The 18,922-nt window shown below is 43.7% G+C and overlaps 1 protein-coding gene across 1 annotated transcript in view; it reads right to left on the bottom strand.

Annotated features, from left to right (window-relative positions):
- The window catches only part of LOC111950309 (coxsackievirus and adenovirus receptor homolog), a 109,334-nt gene that overhangs the window by 17,031 nt on the left and 73,381 nt on the right, over positions 1-18,922 (bottom strand). Inside the window, exon 2 of the mRNA XM_023967777.2 lies at positions 11,858-12,027. Coding sequence (XP_023823545.1) covers positions 11,858-12,027 — 170 coding nt within the window. The remainder of the gene's footprint in view (positions 1-11,857; positions 12,028-18,922) is intronic.

The raw sequence follows: 18,922 nt of genomic DNA on the forward strand, positions 1-18,922 counted from the left end.
AGGCACCCTGTCTTTGTTCACTAAAACAACCGATACTGAGGGAGAGTGAGTCAGTTTGTAACATTCTTATCTCCCTAACGACCTGCAGTGCCTGGCTCTGGCTTGTTTTTGCCCTTTCATTTCCATGCTGCTGAGCTGTGGTATGGCATGGAACAAACAAAGGCCTTCTGTGGAGTCAAATCAACACCTGCTGTGTCAACACAGACCGAGAGAGAGCTATGCCCTGGGCTCAGCAACAGCCCCCAGCGCTACCTTCCTGCACCTCCCCTACCCCCCCTTCTGTCTCTCCCCCTTCCCTCCGACACAGAGCGACGAGGAGAAGCCAGGAGATGGAGTCAAGGTGGAGCCAACGGACAACTAGCCGCACAGGAGACGCACAGAGGCAGAGAAAACAAGGATTGGGAGGGAGGGCCAAACTAAAAATGAAAGGATTCCAATTGTAATTCTCTCACACTGCAGGCAGACAACAGGCACATCCTTCTCCATTTTCCATGGAGATGGTCAGAGACAGGAGCTCATGGTGTGTGCCGTGATCCTCATCATACACACGTACTGACAACCCAGGCTGGAGAACCCAGGCTGGAGAACCCAGGCTGGAGAGGAGAAGAAAAAGATAGACTAACAGAACAGAGGGCAGTGGGCTGGGAGGCAGCGAAAGAAGAGAAAAACAGAGAACCAGATGGACGGCGGACTGCGAGTTGTCTAGCAAATCGGCTGGGGATCCTTGTGTAGAGCCCATGACTGCCAAGCCAAGGCTGTGTAGCTAGAATACATCTTGAACATACTGTATTAGCCACTAAACCTGTAATGCATAACACCTGGATCTAAGGAGAGACACGGAGACCTCAAACTAACACTGGGATCAGAGCATCGGCAGTAAAAACAAGATGAAAGGTGGAGGGGAGGAAATTGCCCGAGGCACTGAGGTAGAGACAGGCAACAAAGCACTCAGTCTCACACTGACACACTGACACACACACACGTACAAACTGCATGTAGGGCTGGGCAATATATTGCATTGATTAGATTCATTAGAATGTAATGTTTTCGTACAATGTTCCAAATGACTATCGCAAGAAAATACGATTTTGTTTTTATGAGTGCTGTCTTTTTGGTCTCTTCCCCTTCGCTCCTTCTGCGCTGTGTGCACTGTGCACCTTGCCAATCACACAGACACCAAGCCTCTCACCCTACCGCTCACAACAACAAAGACGAAAGATCACTTCTTCCTCTTTGACAAGCAGTTTCAACTCTCCTTCTGCATTTGAGGTTTGGCCCAATAGAAAATAAAATAAATAAAATAAAAATGGGTCATATGGACACCGAAACTCTTAGAGACCTTATTTTACTGTACTAGACGAGAACTTAACCTTTCTAACGATACCGTTTTTATGTCTCATCTCCCAACAGAGCAGGCCCTACTAAAACGACCTTACCAAAACGACCCTACTAAAACGACCTTACCAAAACGACCTTACCAAAACGACCTTACCAAAACGACCTTACCAAAACGACCCTACTAAAACGACCTTACCAAAACGACCCAACCAAAACTACCCTACTAAAACGACCCCACTAAAACGACCTTACCAAAACGACCCCACTAAAACAACCCCACTAAAACAACCCCACTAAAACGACCCCACTAAAACGACCCCACTAAAACGACCTTACCAAAATGACCCAACCAAAACTACCCTACTAAAACGAGAGTAGGGTAACTGAGGAAATGGTCTATTTATGGACAGATAAAAGCTAAGTTTGGTAAGATTTAGATATGTGAATACTGGCTATCCTTAGGCAAACTAATTTTAAGAGAAATAAGTGGGCAGAATATTTTGTTGTGGTTTTTCAATAAAAACAGAAGCGTTTTGCCCCACTATCTGCAAAACACCCTCTATGGGGAAAAATCCCCCTGAAGATTAGTGTGTTAAAATACATTTATGCTTGCCATTTTGGCATTTTATTTTAATTGACTCTTAAAAGCTAGTCTAGGTATCTTATTTTAATAAATCAAATGTCGGAACAAAATGACATTGCACTTCTCACTATTAGTGCTGAATGATTTTCTGACATTGGTTCAATTATTTGAATTTCATTTTGCTCAGTTTTTCCTGTGAGCTCGATGTACAGTTTATGTCAAGATAAATCAGATGAAGCCGTAACAGTGCGATGTAGTGGGAGTTGTAGTTTCCGACAGGCCAATATTCTACATAGTTCAGCGCATAAAATGTGGTAATTAACTACATTGACCATAACCCATTGCGCACCCACATAAACTTGTCCGGGTCTGTGCGGAGCAGACACGGAGACTGAGAGAATAGAAGCCGCAATCGAGGAGGATAGAAAGCAGTTGCTTCGCAAGCCTGAAAATACCTGATACCTGATTGATAGTTGGTATTCATAAAAGTATGCCTTATTTACTTTGAAAAACTACTAAAATAGTGATTATGTCAGACAGCATAGGCAGCAGCTCTATACAGATGAGATGACTTGGAATGAAAGTCAAATAGAATACTTTTATTAAAGTAATGTCAATAATTTATGGTCAATAAGTGATGAGCAGTAATGGACAGTCACTACCATCATGGGACTTTGATTCATTGTTTTATTCAGTGTTACAGCATTCAACTCACATAATGCATAGTGCATTTAAAGTTTTTTTTAAACAGAAAAAAACGGTCAATTTTTATATAATTGAACTGAAACGACCCCCCCCCCCAAACGACCCCCCCCTCCCCTTTTTTTATTAACTAGGCAAGTCAGTTAAGAACAAATTCTTATTTACAATGACGGCCTACACTGGCCAAACCCGGACGACGCTGGGCCAATTGTTTACTGCCCTTTGGGACTCCCAATCACAGCCGGTTGTGATACAGCCTGGATTTGAACCAGGGTGTTTGTAGTGATGCCTCTTGCACTGAGATGCAGTGCCTTAGACCGCTGCGCCACTCGGGAGCCCAATCGCTCAGCACTAGTCACTATTAATATCCTCACTATAAAATATGTTTTTTTAATTTAGTCCTTCCTGTCCAAAACATCCTAAAGAATCTGAAAATGTATTGTGTAACTCAAAGATACTTACTTATAGATGATTTGGACATGATTTGGAATATGCTAATATAGGTACCAGTGACTTGCATCGATTGCCCTGGGGGCATTTTGCCCCAAACATACTCACTTAAAATTATACTTTATTTAAAAAAATGCTCTGACCATTTATCTTTAGGATCCCCTACTGGTATACATAAAACCGTTTATAGATGTAACTTCGTTCAATTATAGAACTTTTCCTAAAATGAGAAAATATTAGGTAAATGTACCTCAAAAATATTTTGTTGGAGTGACTTAAAAAGGTTGGGATGAGACAGATGACATGTTTTGTTGAGGAAAACTAGTGGAATCCAGGGAAAGTGAGAGAAAAACAAATTGGACAAACTGGTTTCTGTGAGAATTACAGGGGGAATTTAATCCCAAGACAATGAACAGGAAAACTAACGCTCCGTTTGTCGTACGCGGCATTGCGGTACCACGTAGGGCTACCACTAGCAGTATTTTAGCCATAGACGTGTGTGCTAGCTGTTCAGTCTCTGTTGTATAAATGTGCAATGAGCATAAAAATCCACATTCATAAGAAATTGGCAACTTGTTCTCATTCTGAGAAATAAGTACAATTTCTATTCAGGTAGGCCACTTGATTACAATATCTTAACAAGGTGAACAAGCTGTTGTTCAAACAGTTGGAGACAGACAGGAGGGTGTATTCATAACAGTTCAACTGTTCTACCTTGTTAGCAAGCAGATAAATCCAAGTTGMCTAGACTTGAAATATAAAGATTAGCTGGCTACTCACTAGCACGTGGGCTTGTGCTTGAGAGATTGTTTATGAGACCTGTGTTCATTTTCTTTAATGCCTGCTACAAGAGGTTAGTCATTATTAGTGYATGTGCATTATGCATGGCGCTGGTTAAATTTGTAACAAAAAGGGCATTTTCATAGACAGACTTGAAAGCCAGATCAGTGATTATTGGAAAAAAGCAGGTTCAACTATTTTGATAAAATAATTWAATTGTTAGTGGGTCTTATGGTTGTAGAAGGCTTCTATTTAGCCTAGGTATAATTTCACAACCCCTAAATTCATTAGATTATTCCTGACTGTTTGAAATGCAGTTTGACCTTAAATTGCACAACAAAACTTATTTTGAGAAAATTTTAAAATCAAGATAATGTGAATTGCCCATAAGTTAGATTTTTTTTTTGCCCACTCCAGTCCTAACTGCATGTAAGAATGTGGCTCAATAAAACAAATCCTATAAAAACTCCAAGAGGGCCTACATGCTGGAAATCAAAGGGCAGACATTAGGGAAAACCAAACAACTGAAATTGAAAACAAGGACACTTTCATTCCCGAGTGCTGATTCAGAACAGGTTGACCAGCATTACAGTATCCATATGGTGAGGTCAGACAAAGTCTCTGTGGACAACTTTATTTTGCACTTGTAATGGACACTTAGTCACCTTACATAGTAATGAACTATTAAAGAAAATAGTAAAAAGTGCAGAAGTGAAAATACCTCTATTATACTTGCAACAGCTGTAGCAGCAGCAGGAATAAGAGAAATGTTAGGTTATTTACATGGGGCCATTTAAAGACGATGTCATCATCATGTGTGAGGGGAGGGGCTAATTTGAGGCAAACAGAAAGTGGCGTCACCTGTGTACATTCAATTTCCCTGTCGGCCTTACTCCGGCAACAGTGTTGTTGTGTCTTTGGTAAAGACAGGCTTTTCTCCTGACATAGCCATGCCTCTATAGTCAGTTTCAGAAAAGTACCTCCACTCCAGATGTATTCTCAAGGTTAAACCTGAACCACTCCACTTGGACTTTCTTTAGTAAACAAAGCTCTAGTGCTTTCAAGGACACAACGTTTTTATCAGCACACCAGGAATTTGAAGCAGCTATATAGTGTTCTATTCTCCCAACTACTCTCAAGACTAAAGCACTATAGGCAACTACCATTCATGAATTTTTATCATGATTGTAGTCACCCTGCTTCCAGCCTATCCGTAGTGTATTCCCGTGATGAAAGCCAAATGCTAATGAACTATTTCAGTAGGCATGTAAGCAGTGCATTAGCTCTGCTTCACTGGCTCCATAAAGCCTGTAGGACAATGCTATACCAACAGACCACGATTCCCAAACCTCTAAATAGAGAATCTGATGTAAGCGGTGCATTGTTTTTTGCTACTTCATGAACACAAAAATGTCAGTTTGACTGTGCAGTAAAGAGACTAATAGTAATTTGTCATAGGGGGCGGTCCGTTGAGGAAACATCTAATGAGGACGGATGTTATTAGAGGTCTGTCTGTCCTGATACTGTCAGTTGTTCTTATAGTATTACTAGGTTAACAGTGAGTATAACCCTCTATATGGTCGGGTCATCCTCCTCCTGGTCATCCTAAGCCCTCTCACCGAGAACTCCATATCAGTTATGAACTTCTAGAGCTCTCTGGGGAACAGTTAAGTGCCACCCTCCTCCTTCCCTCTTCTCCAGTCTTCCTTTTCACACTCCTCTCCCACATCACCATCTCAACCACTCCCTCTACTCCATCAGCTATCCCATCCTCGTCTCCTTTCTCCCTCTCCTCCATCTCCTCTCCTAGAAGAGTAGTTCAGTACTGCACGTCCAGTAGTCCAGCGTAGCCCTGGTCTACCAGCACTAATCCTACTGGGCATGGTCACACACACTAAGCCAGCCCTGCAGCCAGTGGACTTATTAACAGGCCACTAATTGCTAATAATACACATGACATCACCCCATCAGGGCACAAGGAGGCTGTGTGTGTATGCACCGAGTGCCGTTCTGATTGGTCAATTAATATCTACCCACTCAGAGGAAGATAGAAACTTGGTCGTGGTGAATGAAGGAATGGTCTGGTGAGATTGTGGCGGGAGACCACAAGATGATGTCTACAGCTGAATGTAGCCTAGCTAGAGAGGAGGGAGACTACAACATGATGTCTACAGCTGAATGTAGCCTAGCTAGAGAGTGAGGCGAGACTACAACATGATGTCTACAGCTGAATGTAGCCTAGCTAGAGAGGAGGGAGACTACAACATGATGTCTACAGCTGAATGTAGCCTAGCTAGAGAGAGAGGGAGACCACAACATGATGTCTACAGCTGAATGTAGCCTAGCTAGAGAGGAGGGAGGACTACAACATGATGTCTACAGCTGAATGTAGCCTAGCTAGAGAGGAGGGAGACTACAACATGATGTCTACAGCTGAATGTAGCCTAGCTAGAGAGGAGGGAGACTACAACATGATGTCTACAGTGAATGTAGCCTAGCTAGAGAGGAGGGAGACTACAACATGATGTCTACAGCTGAATGTAGCCTAGCTAGAGAGGAGGAGACTACAACATGATGTCTACAGCTGAATGTAGCCTAGCTAGAGAGGAGGAGACTCACAACATGATGTCTACAGCGAATGTAGCCTAGCTAGAGAGGAGGGAGACTCACAAACATGATGTCTACAGCTGAATGTAGCCTAGCTTAGAGAGGAGGGAGACTACAACATGTGTCTACAGCGAATGTAGCCTAGCTAGAGAGGAGGGAGACTACAACATGATGTCTACAGGCTGAATGTAGCCTAGCAGAGAGGAGGGAGACTACAACATGATGTCTACAGCGAATGTAGCCTAGCTAGAGAGAAGGGAGACTACAACATTGATGTGTCTACAGCTGAATGTAGCCTAGCTAGAGAGGAGGGAGAATACAACATGATGCATGCACTGAGCGAGGGAGCAATTACAACTATTGAATTCTAAAGTGAAGGGGTAGCTAGAGAGGAGGGAGACTACAACATGATGTCTACAGCTGAGAGGGGGAGGGCGACCACAATGAGAAAATCACCCACACAGGATTCTACAGTTACATGTATATCCACATGAGCACGCCAAACATGGGATAACAATGATGGCTCTATTATAATAAGTTTTTTTTTTAGTTTTTTTATTTAAATCTGCCACTTCCACCCCCACCAATTAATTATTGGTGGTTCCCATTCTAAATCAATGAAGTAGGTCAAAAACAAAAACAGGGGTCTCTTGAGGCACTGCTCCCCAGTTTAGCATAGACAATAGAGGGAGAGGAGCGAGCAGGGCAGGGGCTGGAGCCTTGGCTGGGCTGGGTGGACTGAAGTGGGAGGCAGGGATGGAGGGAGAGAGGAATGGGGTGAGGAACAGCTAAGGAAGGGCTCCTACTGACCCACTTCTAGCCCTGGCCAAAAACTGAGGCCCTGGGGGACAACGAGAGAGAGTGCGTCGAGGATGTCGTCCCCATAGTAACTGTACGTACATACCCCAACCAGAAACCATGGATTACAGTCAACATTCGCACTGAGCTAAAGGGTAGAGCTGCCGCTTTCAAGGAGCGGGACTCTAACCCGGAAGCTTATAAGAAATCCCACTATGCCCTCCGACGAAACATCAAACAGGCAAAGCATCAATACAGCACTAAGATCAAATCGTACTACACTGGCTCCAATGCMCGTCGGATGTGGCAAGGAATGCTAACTATTACAGACTACAAGGGGAAGCACAGCCGAGAGCTGCCCAGTGACACGAGCCTACCAGACGAGCTAAATAACTTCTATGCTTGCTTCGAGGCAAGTAACACTGAAACATGCCTGAGAGCATCAGCTGTTCCGGACGACTGTGTGATCACACTCTCCGCAGCCGATGTGAGTTAGGCCGCTGGGCCAGATGGATTACAAGGATGTGTACTCCAAGCATGCGCTGACCAACTGGCAAGTGTCTTCACTGACTTTTTCAACCTCTCCCTGTCTGAGTCTGTAATACCAACATGTTTCAAGCAGACCACCATAGTCCCTGTGCCCAWGAACACTAAGGTAACCTGTCTAAATGACGACCGACCCGTAGCACTCACGTCTGTAGCCATGAAAGGCTTTGTAAGGCCGGTCATGGCTCACATCAACACCGTTATCCCAGAAACACTAGACTAGAGGTCGACCGATTAATCYCATTATAAATATTCACTTAKCTTTGATGATCTTCATCGGAATGCACTCCCAGGAATCCCAGTTCTGTTTTGTTCGATAAAGTCCATCATTTATGTCCAAATACCTCCTTTTTATTCGCGCGATTAGTTCACAAATCTTAGTCCAGACGAAAAGTCAAAACAGTTCCATTACAGTTCGTAGAAACATGTTAAACGATATATAGAARCAATCTTTAGGATGTTTTTTATCATAAATCTTCAATAATATTACAACCGGACAATTCCTTTGTCTTTAGAAATGAAAGGGAACGCAGCTCGCTCTCACGGCCGCGCGCGTGACTTAGGGGTCTGGCAGAATGCCATGAGCTTTGTCAAACAGCTCTTATTCGCTCCCCCTTCACAGTAGAAGCCTGAAACAAGGTTCTAAAGACTGTTAACATCTAGTGGAAGCCTTAGGAAGTGCAATCGGACCAAATTTACACTGTATCTTGGATAGGCAATTACTTTAAAATCTACAAACCTCAGATTTCCCACTTCCTGGTTGGATTTTTTCTCAGGTTTTTGCCTGCCATATGAGTTCTGTTATACTCACAGACATCATTCAAACCGTTTTAGAAACTTCCGAGTGTTTTCTATCCAGCTCTAATAATATGCATATCTTAGCTTCTGGGCCTGAGTAGCAGGCAGTTTACTCTGGGCACCTTATTCATCCAAGCTACTCAATACTGCCCTCCAGCCCAAAGAGGTTAACTACACATGGTTGTCCATGGTGCCCCCGCACATTGACTCTGTACCGGTAACCCCTGTACCCCGCTTTACTCCAGATCATCGCAGCTAGCTAGCTGCTATCCGAGTGGCTACACCTAACGGGTGGCATCACTAAGTCTAAATATTGCTGTTAAATTGCACAACCTTCAATGTTATGTCATAATTATATAAAATTCTGGCAAATTAATTATGGTCTTTGTTAGGAAGAAATGGTCTTCACATAGTTCGCAATGAGCCAGGCGGCCCAAACTGCTGCAAATACCCTGACTCTGCTTGCACGGAACGCAAGAGAGGTGACACAATTTCACTAGTTAAAAGAAATTCATGTTAGCAGGCAATATTAACTAAATATAAATATATACTTGTGTATTGATTTTAAAGAAAGGCATTGATGTTTATGTTTAGGTACACATTGGTGCAACGACAGTGCTRTTTCCGCGAATGCGCTTGTTAAATCATCACCCGTTTGGCTTAGTAGGCTGTGATTCGATGAGAAATTAACAGGCACCGCATCGATTACATGCAACGCAGGACAAGCTAGATAAACTAGTAATATCATCAACCTTGTGTATTTAACTAGTGATTATGTTAAGATTGATTGTTTTTTTATAAGAGAAGTTTAATGCTAGCTAGCAACTTACCATGGCTTCTTGCTGCACTCGCGTAACAGGTAGTCAGCCTGCCACGCAGTCTCTTCGTGGAGTGCAATGTAATCGGCCACAATCAATGTCCAAAAATGCACATTACCGATTGTTATGAAAACTTGAAATCGGCCCGAATTAATTGGCCATTCCGATTAATCGGTCGACCTCTAGTCTCTACGGGGGTGTCACAGGGTTAAATTCTCGGGCCGACTCTTTTCTCTGTATATATCAATGATGTCGCTCTTGCTGCTGGTGATTCTCTGATCCACCTCTACGCAGATGACACCATTCTGAAAAAATCTGGCCCTTCTTTGGAGACTGTGCTAACAAACCTCCAAACAAGCTTCAACGCCATACAACACTCCTTCRGTGGCCTCCAACTGATTTTACCAAATGCTAGTAAAACTAAGTGCATGCTCTTCAACTGATTGCTGCCCGCACCCACTAGCCCGACTAMCATCACTACCCTGGACGGTTCGGACCTAGAATATGTGGACAGCTACAAATACCTAGGTGTCTGGTTAGACTGTAAACTCTCCTTCCAGACTCACATCAAGCATCTCCAAACCAAAATTAAATCTAGAATTGGCTTCCTATTTCGCAACAAAGCCTACTTCACTCATGCTGCCAAACATACCCTTGTAAAACTGACTATCCTACCGATCCTTGACTTCGGCGATGTAATTTACAAAATAGCCTCCAACACTCTACTCAGCAAATTGGATGTAGTCTATCACAGTGCCATCCGTTTTGTCACCAAAGCCCCATATAGTACTCACCACTGCGACCTGTATGCTCTCGTTGGCTGGCCCTCACTACATATCAGTCGCCAAACCCACTGGCTCCAGGTCATCTATAAGTCTTTGCCAGGTAAAGCCCCACCTTATCTCAGCTCACTGGTCACCATAGCAACACCCACCCGTAGCATGTGCTCCAGCAGGTATATCGCACTGGTCATCCCCAAAGGCAACACTTCCTTTGGCCGCCTTTCCTTKCAGTTCTCTGCTGCCAATGACTGGAACGAATTGCAAAAATCTCTGAAGCTGGAGACTTATATCTCCCTCTCTAACTTTAAGAATCAGCTGTCAGAGCAGCTTACCTATCACTGTACCTGTACACAGCCAATCTGTAAATAGCACACCCAACTACCTCATCCCCATATTATTACTTACCCTCTTTGCACCCCAGTATCTCTACTTGCACATCTATCACTCCAGTATTAATGCTAAATTGTAATTATTTTGCCTCTATGGCCTATTTATTGCCTACCTCCCTACATTTGCACACACTGTACATAGATTTTTCAAWTTTTATTTTCTATTGCGTTATTGACTGTACGTTTGTTTATATGTAACTCTGTGTTGTTGTTTTTGTCGAACTGCTTTGCTTTATCTTGGCCAGGTCGCAGTTGRAAATGAGAACTTGTTCTCAACTGGCCTACCTGGTTAAATAAAGGTGAAATAAAAAAGGTAAAATAAACATAGACTCCCTATTGTTATTTAGAGCTGCTCTTTAATTATTTGTTATTCTTAGCTCTTACTTTTTTWAAAGACATTTTCTTAAAACTGCATTGTGGCTAATAAGCATTTCACTGTAAGGTTGTTCGGCACATATGACAAACACAATTTGATTTGAAAGAGAGATGCAGAGGCATCACTAGTAGAGGAGGGAATGGAGAAGTACAGGAGAGACTGTATCCATCTCTAGGCTTCTAGTTCTATGCCCTCTGGCAGTGCATGGGCTATGTGGATCTATCCTCAGCAGCTTGGTGCATCCCACACCTCCAAGCTATAGAGGGATGACATGGCCTGTACACAGGGAGCTGCTGGGCTCCCACAGCATGGCTGGGAGGTGGCATTCCACTCAATAGAGGTACCATGCAGAGAGCAGGTGGTTGAGGTTACGAGAGCCAACTAACGCACCCACACACTCCTTTTCACACGCTAATGGGTGTGGACAGTGCACGCTTGCACACACACTGAAAGAGCTCCATGCCATACACACACACTCAAACCCACGTGGGATATTTTATAGAGCTTTAAAAAGATGGAACAAGTAAAACATTAACCTATTTTTAGTCATGTTTGGGGGTTGTGTGAAAGAGAACTGCTTAACAAAAGGGGGAAAAACCTGACTTCTCCTTTTACTTCTCAAATGGCAGGTACTGTATCAAAGCAGACAGACCTTTAAGCATGGCTCTATCTTTGCCTCTGGTTAACCAGTTCAGGTTGCTGCTTCTGACAGAACACTAAGACTGGCATAACACTTCTGTTGTAACAATGGATAACATTGACTAGTTCTGACAGAACATGACTTCTGACATACCAGAGCAGGAATAACCCCAAAACTTTTTCAGGGATGAACCCCCCCCCCCCCACACATACAAACCACTTGGAGGGACCACATAAAATTACACACTCACCACTTTATCCTCTTTCTGGTTGTCAGAGGCCAGCAGGCTCCATTCGATGTCCAGAGGGCCAGAGTCCTCGGGTGCCAGAGAGAACTGGCAGTCCAGCTTGACGCTCTCACTGCTGGCCTTCTCTATGGACGTGGGCCCCTGGGACGTGATCTCCAGGCAATGGGCTACACCTGGACACACAGAGGGAGGAGAGAGAGATGAAGTCCACTAGCCTAATAGCGCACACTGATTGCATAGCATTCCCTTCATGAGCACCTAGGGGCTACTCATAGAGTTAGAATGTCTAATGTTATTTCTAAAATAAAAATCAGGATTTCATCTGACAGTGCCTCTGTTCACACTGGTACATTAGCAGTTTTAGATTTCAGTTAAGGTTTTAAACAGTGTTTTGGTTAAACGGGAGTATGGAGGCAGCATTTCAAATCTTCGAAATAGAGCCTTCATAAAATTACATATTTTTAGGAGGTCAAGTGCTACACATCTGTAAAATGTGAACCACACAGGAAAGAACAGCAGAAAGAATAGATTGACACGTAAAAAACTGACACTGTAGCTCTGCTCATCATCCAACTGGAGCATCATATTCTCAAGGAGTTATTCTTAGAACGAATAAACATAATTTCCTTGTGACATCAACGGAGCTAAAAATGATCTCCATTCAATAAGAGCTTTAAGCCTCCGCATGGAACTACAGTCCATAGAGAATGGAGTTGTCACATGCTGCCGCCACAGAAAAATCCTTTTGACAGTCAGTCGCCTTGCCGTCAAAGAAAAATGCAGCTTTAAAAAATATAAAAAATAGGCTGCCAGGCTATATCCCCTTGATGTAGCGTTGTGTGCTGAGGCAAGTGTTCAAAATCCTCTCAGACTACTATTTGTGTAAAATGCAAAACCACTGAAATGATCTATACGGTTTACTACAGTCTGGTTGTACCTACACATGAAAATCCATGAAAGCCAAGATGAAACGATCTGAATTATTTGGAACAAAATTAAAAAGCATACATACAGTGGGCACACACACACACACACACACACACACACACACACACACACACACACACACACACACACGAGAGACAAGAGCCTGGGTTGAAACTGCATTCTGTAATCTAAAGTAAGCAGAGGCTGGAGCAGGTTGGCCATATGGGCAGTTCTCAGACCCACTGTGAGCTACATCAAACGAACCCCTCTGCTGCATGTTCTGCCAGACCAATATTTTTAAGTAATCTGCCCTTGTGTGTAATTTGATGGTGGGGGCCTGTCGTACTGGGGGTAGGCTTGGGCGATATACCGTTTATACCGTATAACGGGGTATTTTTAAATACAGACCGCATGATTTTCAATACTGTTTAAAAGAGTGTAATTTTGAAGTCTAAGATGTGACAAATAAATTATATCAGCTCAGGACTCCAGCTTTGCATTTGGTTTCTTAAGTTGCTAGCTAAGCAGCTAGATGTCTAGATCAAGCATCTTGGTTACAGCAGAGACATTCTAGCCCGAGTACCAGTCTCTTTAGCTAACATTCCACTCCTTGTCATTGCCAGGGACTAGCCTTTCTGCCATCTTCAAATATGAACATTATCATAATGAGCTTGCGGAGAACAGAGGAGACGATCCTGATTCGATAAGCCTCACAGCTATCCTCCAAACACAACAATTATCCAAATATTGAGTCTATCACTTTTTTCTCTCTCCACAGAACATGTTGATATCCGGTTGTTAAGCAACAGTTTGTTTTCCCAGAAGAAACCAGTCTGTCAAAAGTTGCTGGCTCATGTCTAAATCCTCAAACTAAATACATACTGCAATTCCAAATCAAGAAACCACTTTGCTTTGATTTTAAGCCTCAAAATACAACAACCTGCTAACAGCTAAATGTTTATTTTTGACTTTATGATTCTAGTTCTACTTGAGGCTCCACATGGAAAATGTTATTTCCAACAACCAACTCTGCCGTAAATCCAGCTGCATTTTGAATGTTGAGATTGCCGAAAGGCCAGTCTCTTTGGCAATGATATGGGGTGGCAAGGAGTGGAATGTTAGCTAAACATACTGGTACCCAGACTAGAGACATTCAAGATCCCTGTTGCTTAAATAGTTTTGTGCGTTTTCTTTGGGGGGGGGGGGGGGGGTAGCACCCCCCACACAATATGGTACAGAAACCTCCACAGAACATACATCTATAGGCTGAACATACATTTGTCTGTTCAGTCGTAGTGTGGTGGGATATTCATATGTTGCCATTGTTCTCGACCCTAGACAGCCAGGGGACTACATTTACATTACATTTAAGTCATTTAGCAGACGCTCTTATCCAGAGCGACTTACAAATTGGATATCATATAACACACACAAGCACCCCAATTATACACTAATATAAAACGCAACATGTAAAGTGTTGGTCCCATGTTTCTTGAGATGAAATAAAATATCCCAGAAATGTTCTATATGCACAAAAAGCTTATTGCCATCAAATTGTGCACACATTTGTTTACATCCATGTTAGTGAGCATTTCTCCTTTGCCAAGATAATCCATCCACCTGAAAGGTGTGGCATATCAAGAAGCTGATTAAATAGCATGATCATTACACACGTGCATCTTGTGCTGGGGACAATTACAGAAAATATGCAGTTGTGTCACACAATGCCACAGATGTCTCAAGTTTTGAGGGAGTGTGCAATTGGCTTGCTGACTGCAGTAATGTCCACCAGAGCTGTTGCCAGAGAAATTAATGTTAATTTCGCTACCATAAGCCACCTCTCCAAAGTCATTTTAGAGAATTTGGCAGTACCTCCAACCGGCCTCACAACCACAGACCACGTGTAACCACTCCAGCCCAGGACCTCCACATCCAGCTTCTTCACCTGCAGGATTGTCTGAGATCAGCCACCCGGACAGCTGATGAAACTGTGGGAMTCCACAAGCAAAGAATTTCTGCACAAACTGTCAGAAACCGTCTCAGGGAAGCTCATCTGCGTGCAAGTCGTCCTTATCAGGGTCTTGACCTGACTGCAGTTCGGCGGCGTAACCGATTACGGTGGGCAAATGCTCACTTTTAATGGCCTTTTGAAGTGTGCTCTTCACGGATTAATCCCGGTTTGAACTGTACCGGGCAGAAGGCAGACAGCGTGTATGGCGTCATGTGGGCGAGCGGTTTGCTGATGTCAACATTGTGAACAGAGTGCCCCATGATGGCGGCGGTTATGGAATGTGCAGGCATAAGCTACAGACAACAAACACAATTGCTTTTATCGATGGCAATTTCAATGCACAGAGATACCGTGACAAGATCCTGAGGCCCATTGTCGTGCCATCACCTCATGTTTCAGCATGATAGTGCACGGCCCCATGTCGCAAGGACCTACATACTCACAAGACCTGTCACCCATTGAGCATGTTTGAGATGCTCTGGATCGACATGTACAATAGAGTGTTTCAGTTCCCGCCAATATCCAGCAACTTCGCACAGCCATTGAAGAGTGGGACAACATTCCACAGGCAACAATCAACAGCCTCATCAACTCTATGCGAAGGAGATGTGTCTCGCTGCATGTGGTAAATGGTGGTCACGCCAGATACTGACCGGTTTTCTGAACGCATGTCGCATTGATATTTTTGTTCAGTGTAATTTCCATGGTGATGAGAACTCACACACACAGTGTATTCCTCCATACATAATGGTTCACAATCAATAGGTATGTTGAATAAGAATGAAAAGCACAACAACGCAAATAAACTCAGCAAAAAAAGACAAGTCCTTTCACGGTCAACTGCATTTATTTYTGTGTAAATATTTGTATGAACATAACAAGATTCAACAACTGAGACATAAACTGAACAAGTTCCACAGACATGTGACTAACAGAAATTGAATCATGTGTCCCTGAACAAAGGGGGGTTCAAAATCAAAAGTAACAGTCAGTATCTGGTGTGGCCACGCTGAATTAAGTACTGCAGTGCATCTCCTCCTCATGGACTGCACCAGATTTGCCAGTTATTGCTGTGAGATGTTACCCCACTCTTCCAACCATAGGCACCTGCAAGTTCACAGACATTTCTGGGGGAATGGCCCTAGCCCTCACCCTCCGATCCAACAGGTCCCAGACGTGCTCAATGGGATTGAGATCCGGGCTCTTCGCTGGCCAAGGCAAAACACTTACATTACTGTCTTGCAGGAATCACACACAGAACGAGTAGTATGGCTGGTGGCATTGTCATGCTGGAGGGTCATGTCAGGATGAGCTTGCAGGAAGGGTACACATGAGGGAGGAGGATATCTTCCCTGTAACGCACAACGTTGGATTGCCTGCAATGACAACAAGCTCAGTCCGATGATGCTGTGACAACCACGCCCAGACCAAGACGGACCCTCCACGCCAAATCATTCCCGCCCCAGAGTACAGGCCACCGTGCAACGCTCAGTCTTGACGATAAACGCGAATCCGACCATCACCCTGGTGAGACAAAGCCGCGACTCGTCATCAGTGAAGAGCACTTTTTGTCAGTCCTGTCTGGTCCAGCGACGGTGGTTTGTGCCCATAGGATGTTGTTGCCGGTGATGTCTGGTGAGGACCTCCTTACAACAAGCCTACAAGCCTCAGTCCAGCCTCTCTCAGCCTATTGCGGACAGTCTGAGCACTGATGGAGGGATTGTGCGTTCCTGGTGTAACTAGGGCAGTTGTTGTTGCCATCCTGTACCTGTCCCGCAGGTGTGATGTTCAGATGTACTGATCCTGTGCAGGTGTTGTTACATGTGGTCTGCCACTGCGAGGACGATCAGCTGCCTGTCCCGTCTCCCTGTAGCGCTGTCTTAGGCGTCTCACAGTACGGACATTGCAATTTATTGCCCTGGCCACATCTGCAGTCTATGCCTCCTTGCAGCATGCCTAAGGCACGTTCATGCAGATGTGCATGGACCCTGGGCATCTTTCTTTTGGTGTTTTTCAGAGTCAGTAGAAAGCCCTCTTTAGTGTCCTAAGTTTTCATAACTGTGACCTTAATTGCCTACCATCTGTAAGCTGTTAGTGTCTTAATGAACATGCATCTGTGGAACGGTCGTTAATTGTTTATGGTTCATTGAACAAGCATGGGAAAGAGTGTTTAAACCCTTCACAATGAAGATCTGTAAAGTTATTTGGATTTTTATGAATTATCTTTGAAAGACAGGGTCCTGAAAAAGGGACGTTTCTTTTTTTGCCAAGTTTAGGAGTGGAATTCCTTTCAATTACACTTGGAACATCCCTTTTGTTAATCTTTGAATTGAATACACATTCTGTTTGTGATGACTCAGTTCTAAGTGAGTGTCATCGGCACAATGCTGCTGCCTGACCGACGGGCAGAAACTCCTACAACCTGTTTGTCTGGACCTGGAGGTAACGTTAGTTAGTGATACAGGTGCACCACCCTCACTGCTCATCGGTCTCCAACCACCTCGCCTCCATCTGGAGCGTAACAGACTGCGATGTAACACACACACACCAAACACACACAGCCCAGTCTCAGTCACATGCTATTGTGGCTGTGAGCAGGCAAACAGGCCCAACCCCCACTCTCACACAAGCCCAAGCCAATGGCATGTAGCTGATGCTCAGCAGGCTGTGCTCTCACTTACTGGTCTGAGGTAAAACCACACGACTAATATTAGACACGTCATGGAACACAAAACCATCACTCTCTCATCCCAGATATCCAAGACCTGAGGTTATCTGCCTTTGGCCAAAATAGTAGGAACCCAGACTGCACCAAATAAATTAGAAATACAAAAACATGGTATTGAGGAGATGGACCCACTGGTTGTCCACTAGGTTACAAAGAGCTGGTAGTCCCAACCACTAACCACCAGGTGTGAAACAGGAAAGGGAGTATGCTAATGTGGTATAGAGCACAGCTTAAATTAATAAAAGGAACATTTTACTTTTGGCTAGAAATTCAAAAAMAAATTCTCCGAAAAATGTCCTTGTGTGTGCTACCTAAAGTTGAAGTTGGAAGTTTACATACACCTTAATCAAATATATTTAAACTCCGTTTTTCACCATTCCTGACATGTAATCCTCGGGGAAYAAATCCCTGTCATAGGTCAGTTAGAATCACCACTTTATTTTAAGAATGTGAAATGTCAGAATAATAGGAGTGATTTATTTGATTTTTTTCAGCTTTTATTTCTTTCATCACATTCCCAGTGGGTCAGACGTTTACATACACTCAATTAGTATTTGGTAGCATTGCCATTWAAAATTGTTTAACTTGGGTCAAACATTTCGGGTAGCCTTCCACAAGCTTCCCACAATAAGTTGGAAGAATATTGGCCCATTCCTCCTGACAGAGCTGGTGTAACTGAGTCAGGTCCGTAGGCCTCCTTGTTCGCACATGCATTTTCAGTTCTGCCCACAAATATACTATGGGATTGAGGTCAGGGCTTTGTGATGGCCACTCCAATACCTTGACTTTGTTGTRCTTAAGCCATTTTGCCACAACTTTGGAAGTATGCATGGGATCATTGTTCATTTGGAAGACCCATTTGCGACCAAGCTTTTACTTCCTGACTGATATCTTGAGGTGTTGCTTCTATATATCCACATCATTTTCGTTCCTCACGATGCCATCTATTTTGTGAAGTGCACCAGTCCCTCCTGCAGCAAAGCACCCCCACAACATGATGGATTGGTGTTCTTGGGCTTGCAAGCCTCCCCCTTTTCCCTCCAAACATAATGATGGTCAGTATGGCTAAACAGTTCTATTTTGTTTCATCAGACCAGAGGACATTTCTCCAAAAAGTACAATCTTTGACCCCATGTGCAGTTGCAAACCATAGTCTGGCTTTTTTTGTTCCGGTTTTGGAGCAGTGGCTTCTTCCTTGCTGAGCGGCCTTTCAGGTTATGTCGATATAGAACTCGTTTACTGTGGATATAGATACTTTTGATCTGTTTCCTTCAGCATCTTCACAAGGTCCTTTGCTGTTGTTCTGGGATTGATTTGCACTTTTCGCACCAAAGTATGTTCATCTCTAAGAGAAGAACGCGGCTCCTTCCTGAGCAAAATGACGGCTGCGTGGTCATGGTGT

This window comes from Salvelinus sp. IW2-2015, linkage group LG23 (assembly GCF_002910315.2).
Source record: "Salvelinus sp. IW2-2015 linkage group LG23, ASM291031v2, whole genome shotgun sequence".
In the NCBI taxonomy this organism is placed as follows: domain Eukaryota; kingdom Metazoa; phylum Chordata; class Actinopteri; order Salmoniformes; family Salmonidae; genus Salvelinus; species Salvelinus sp. IW2-2015.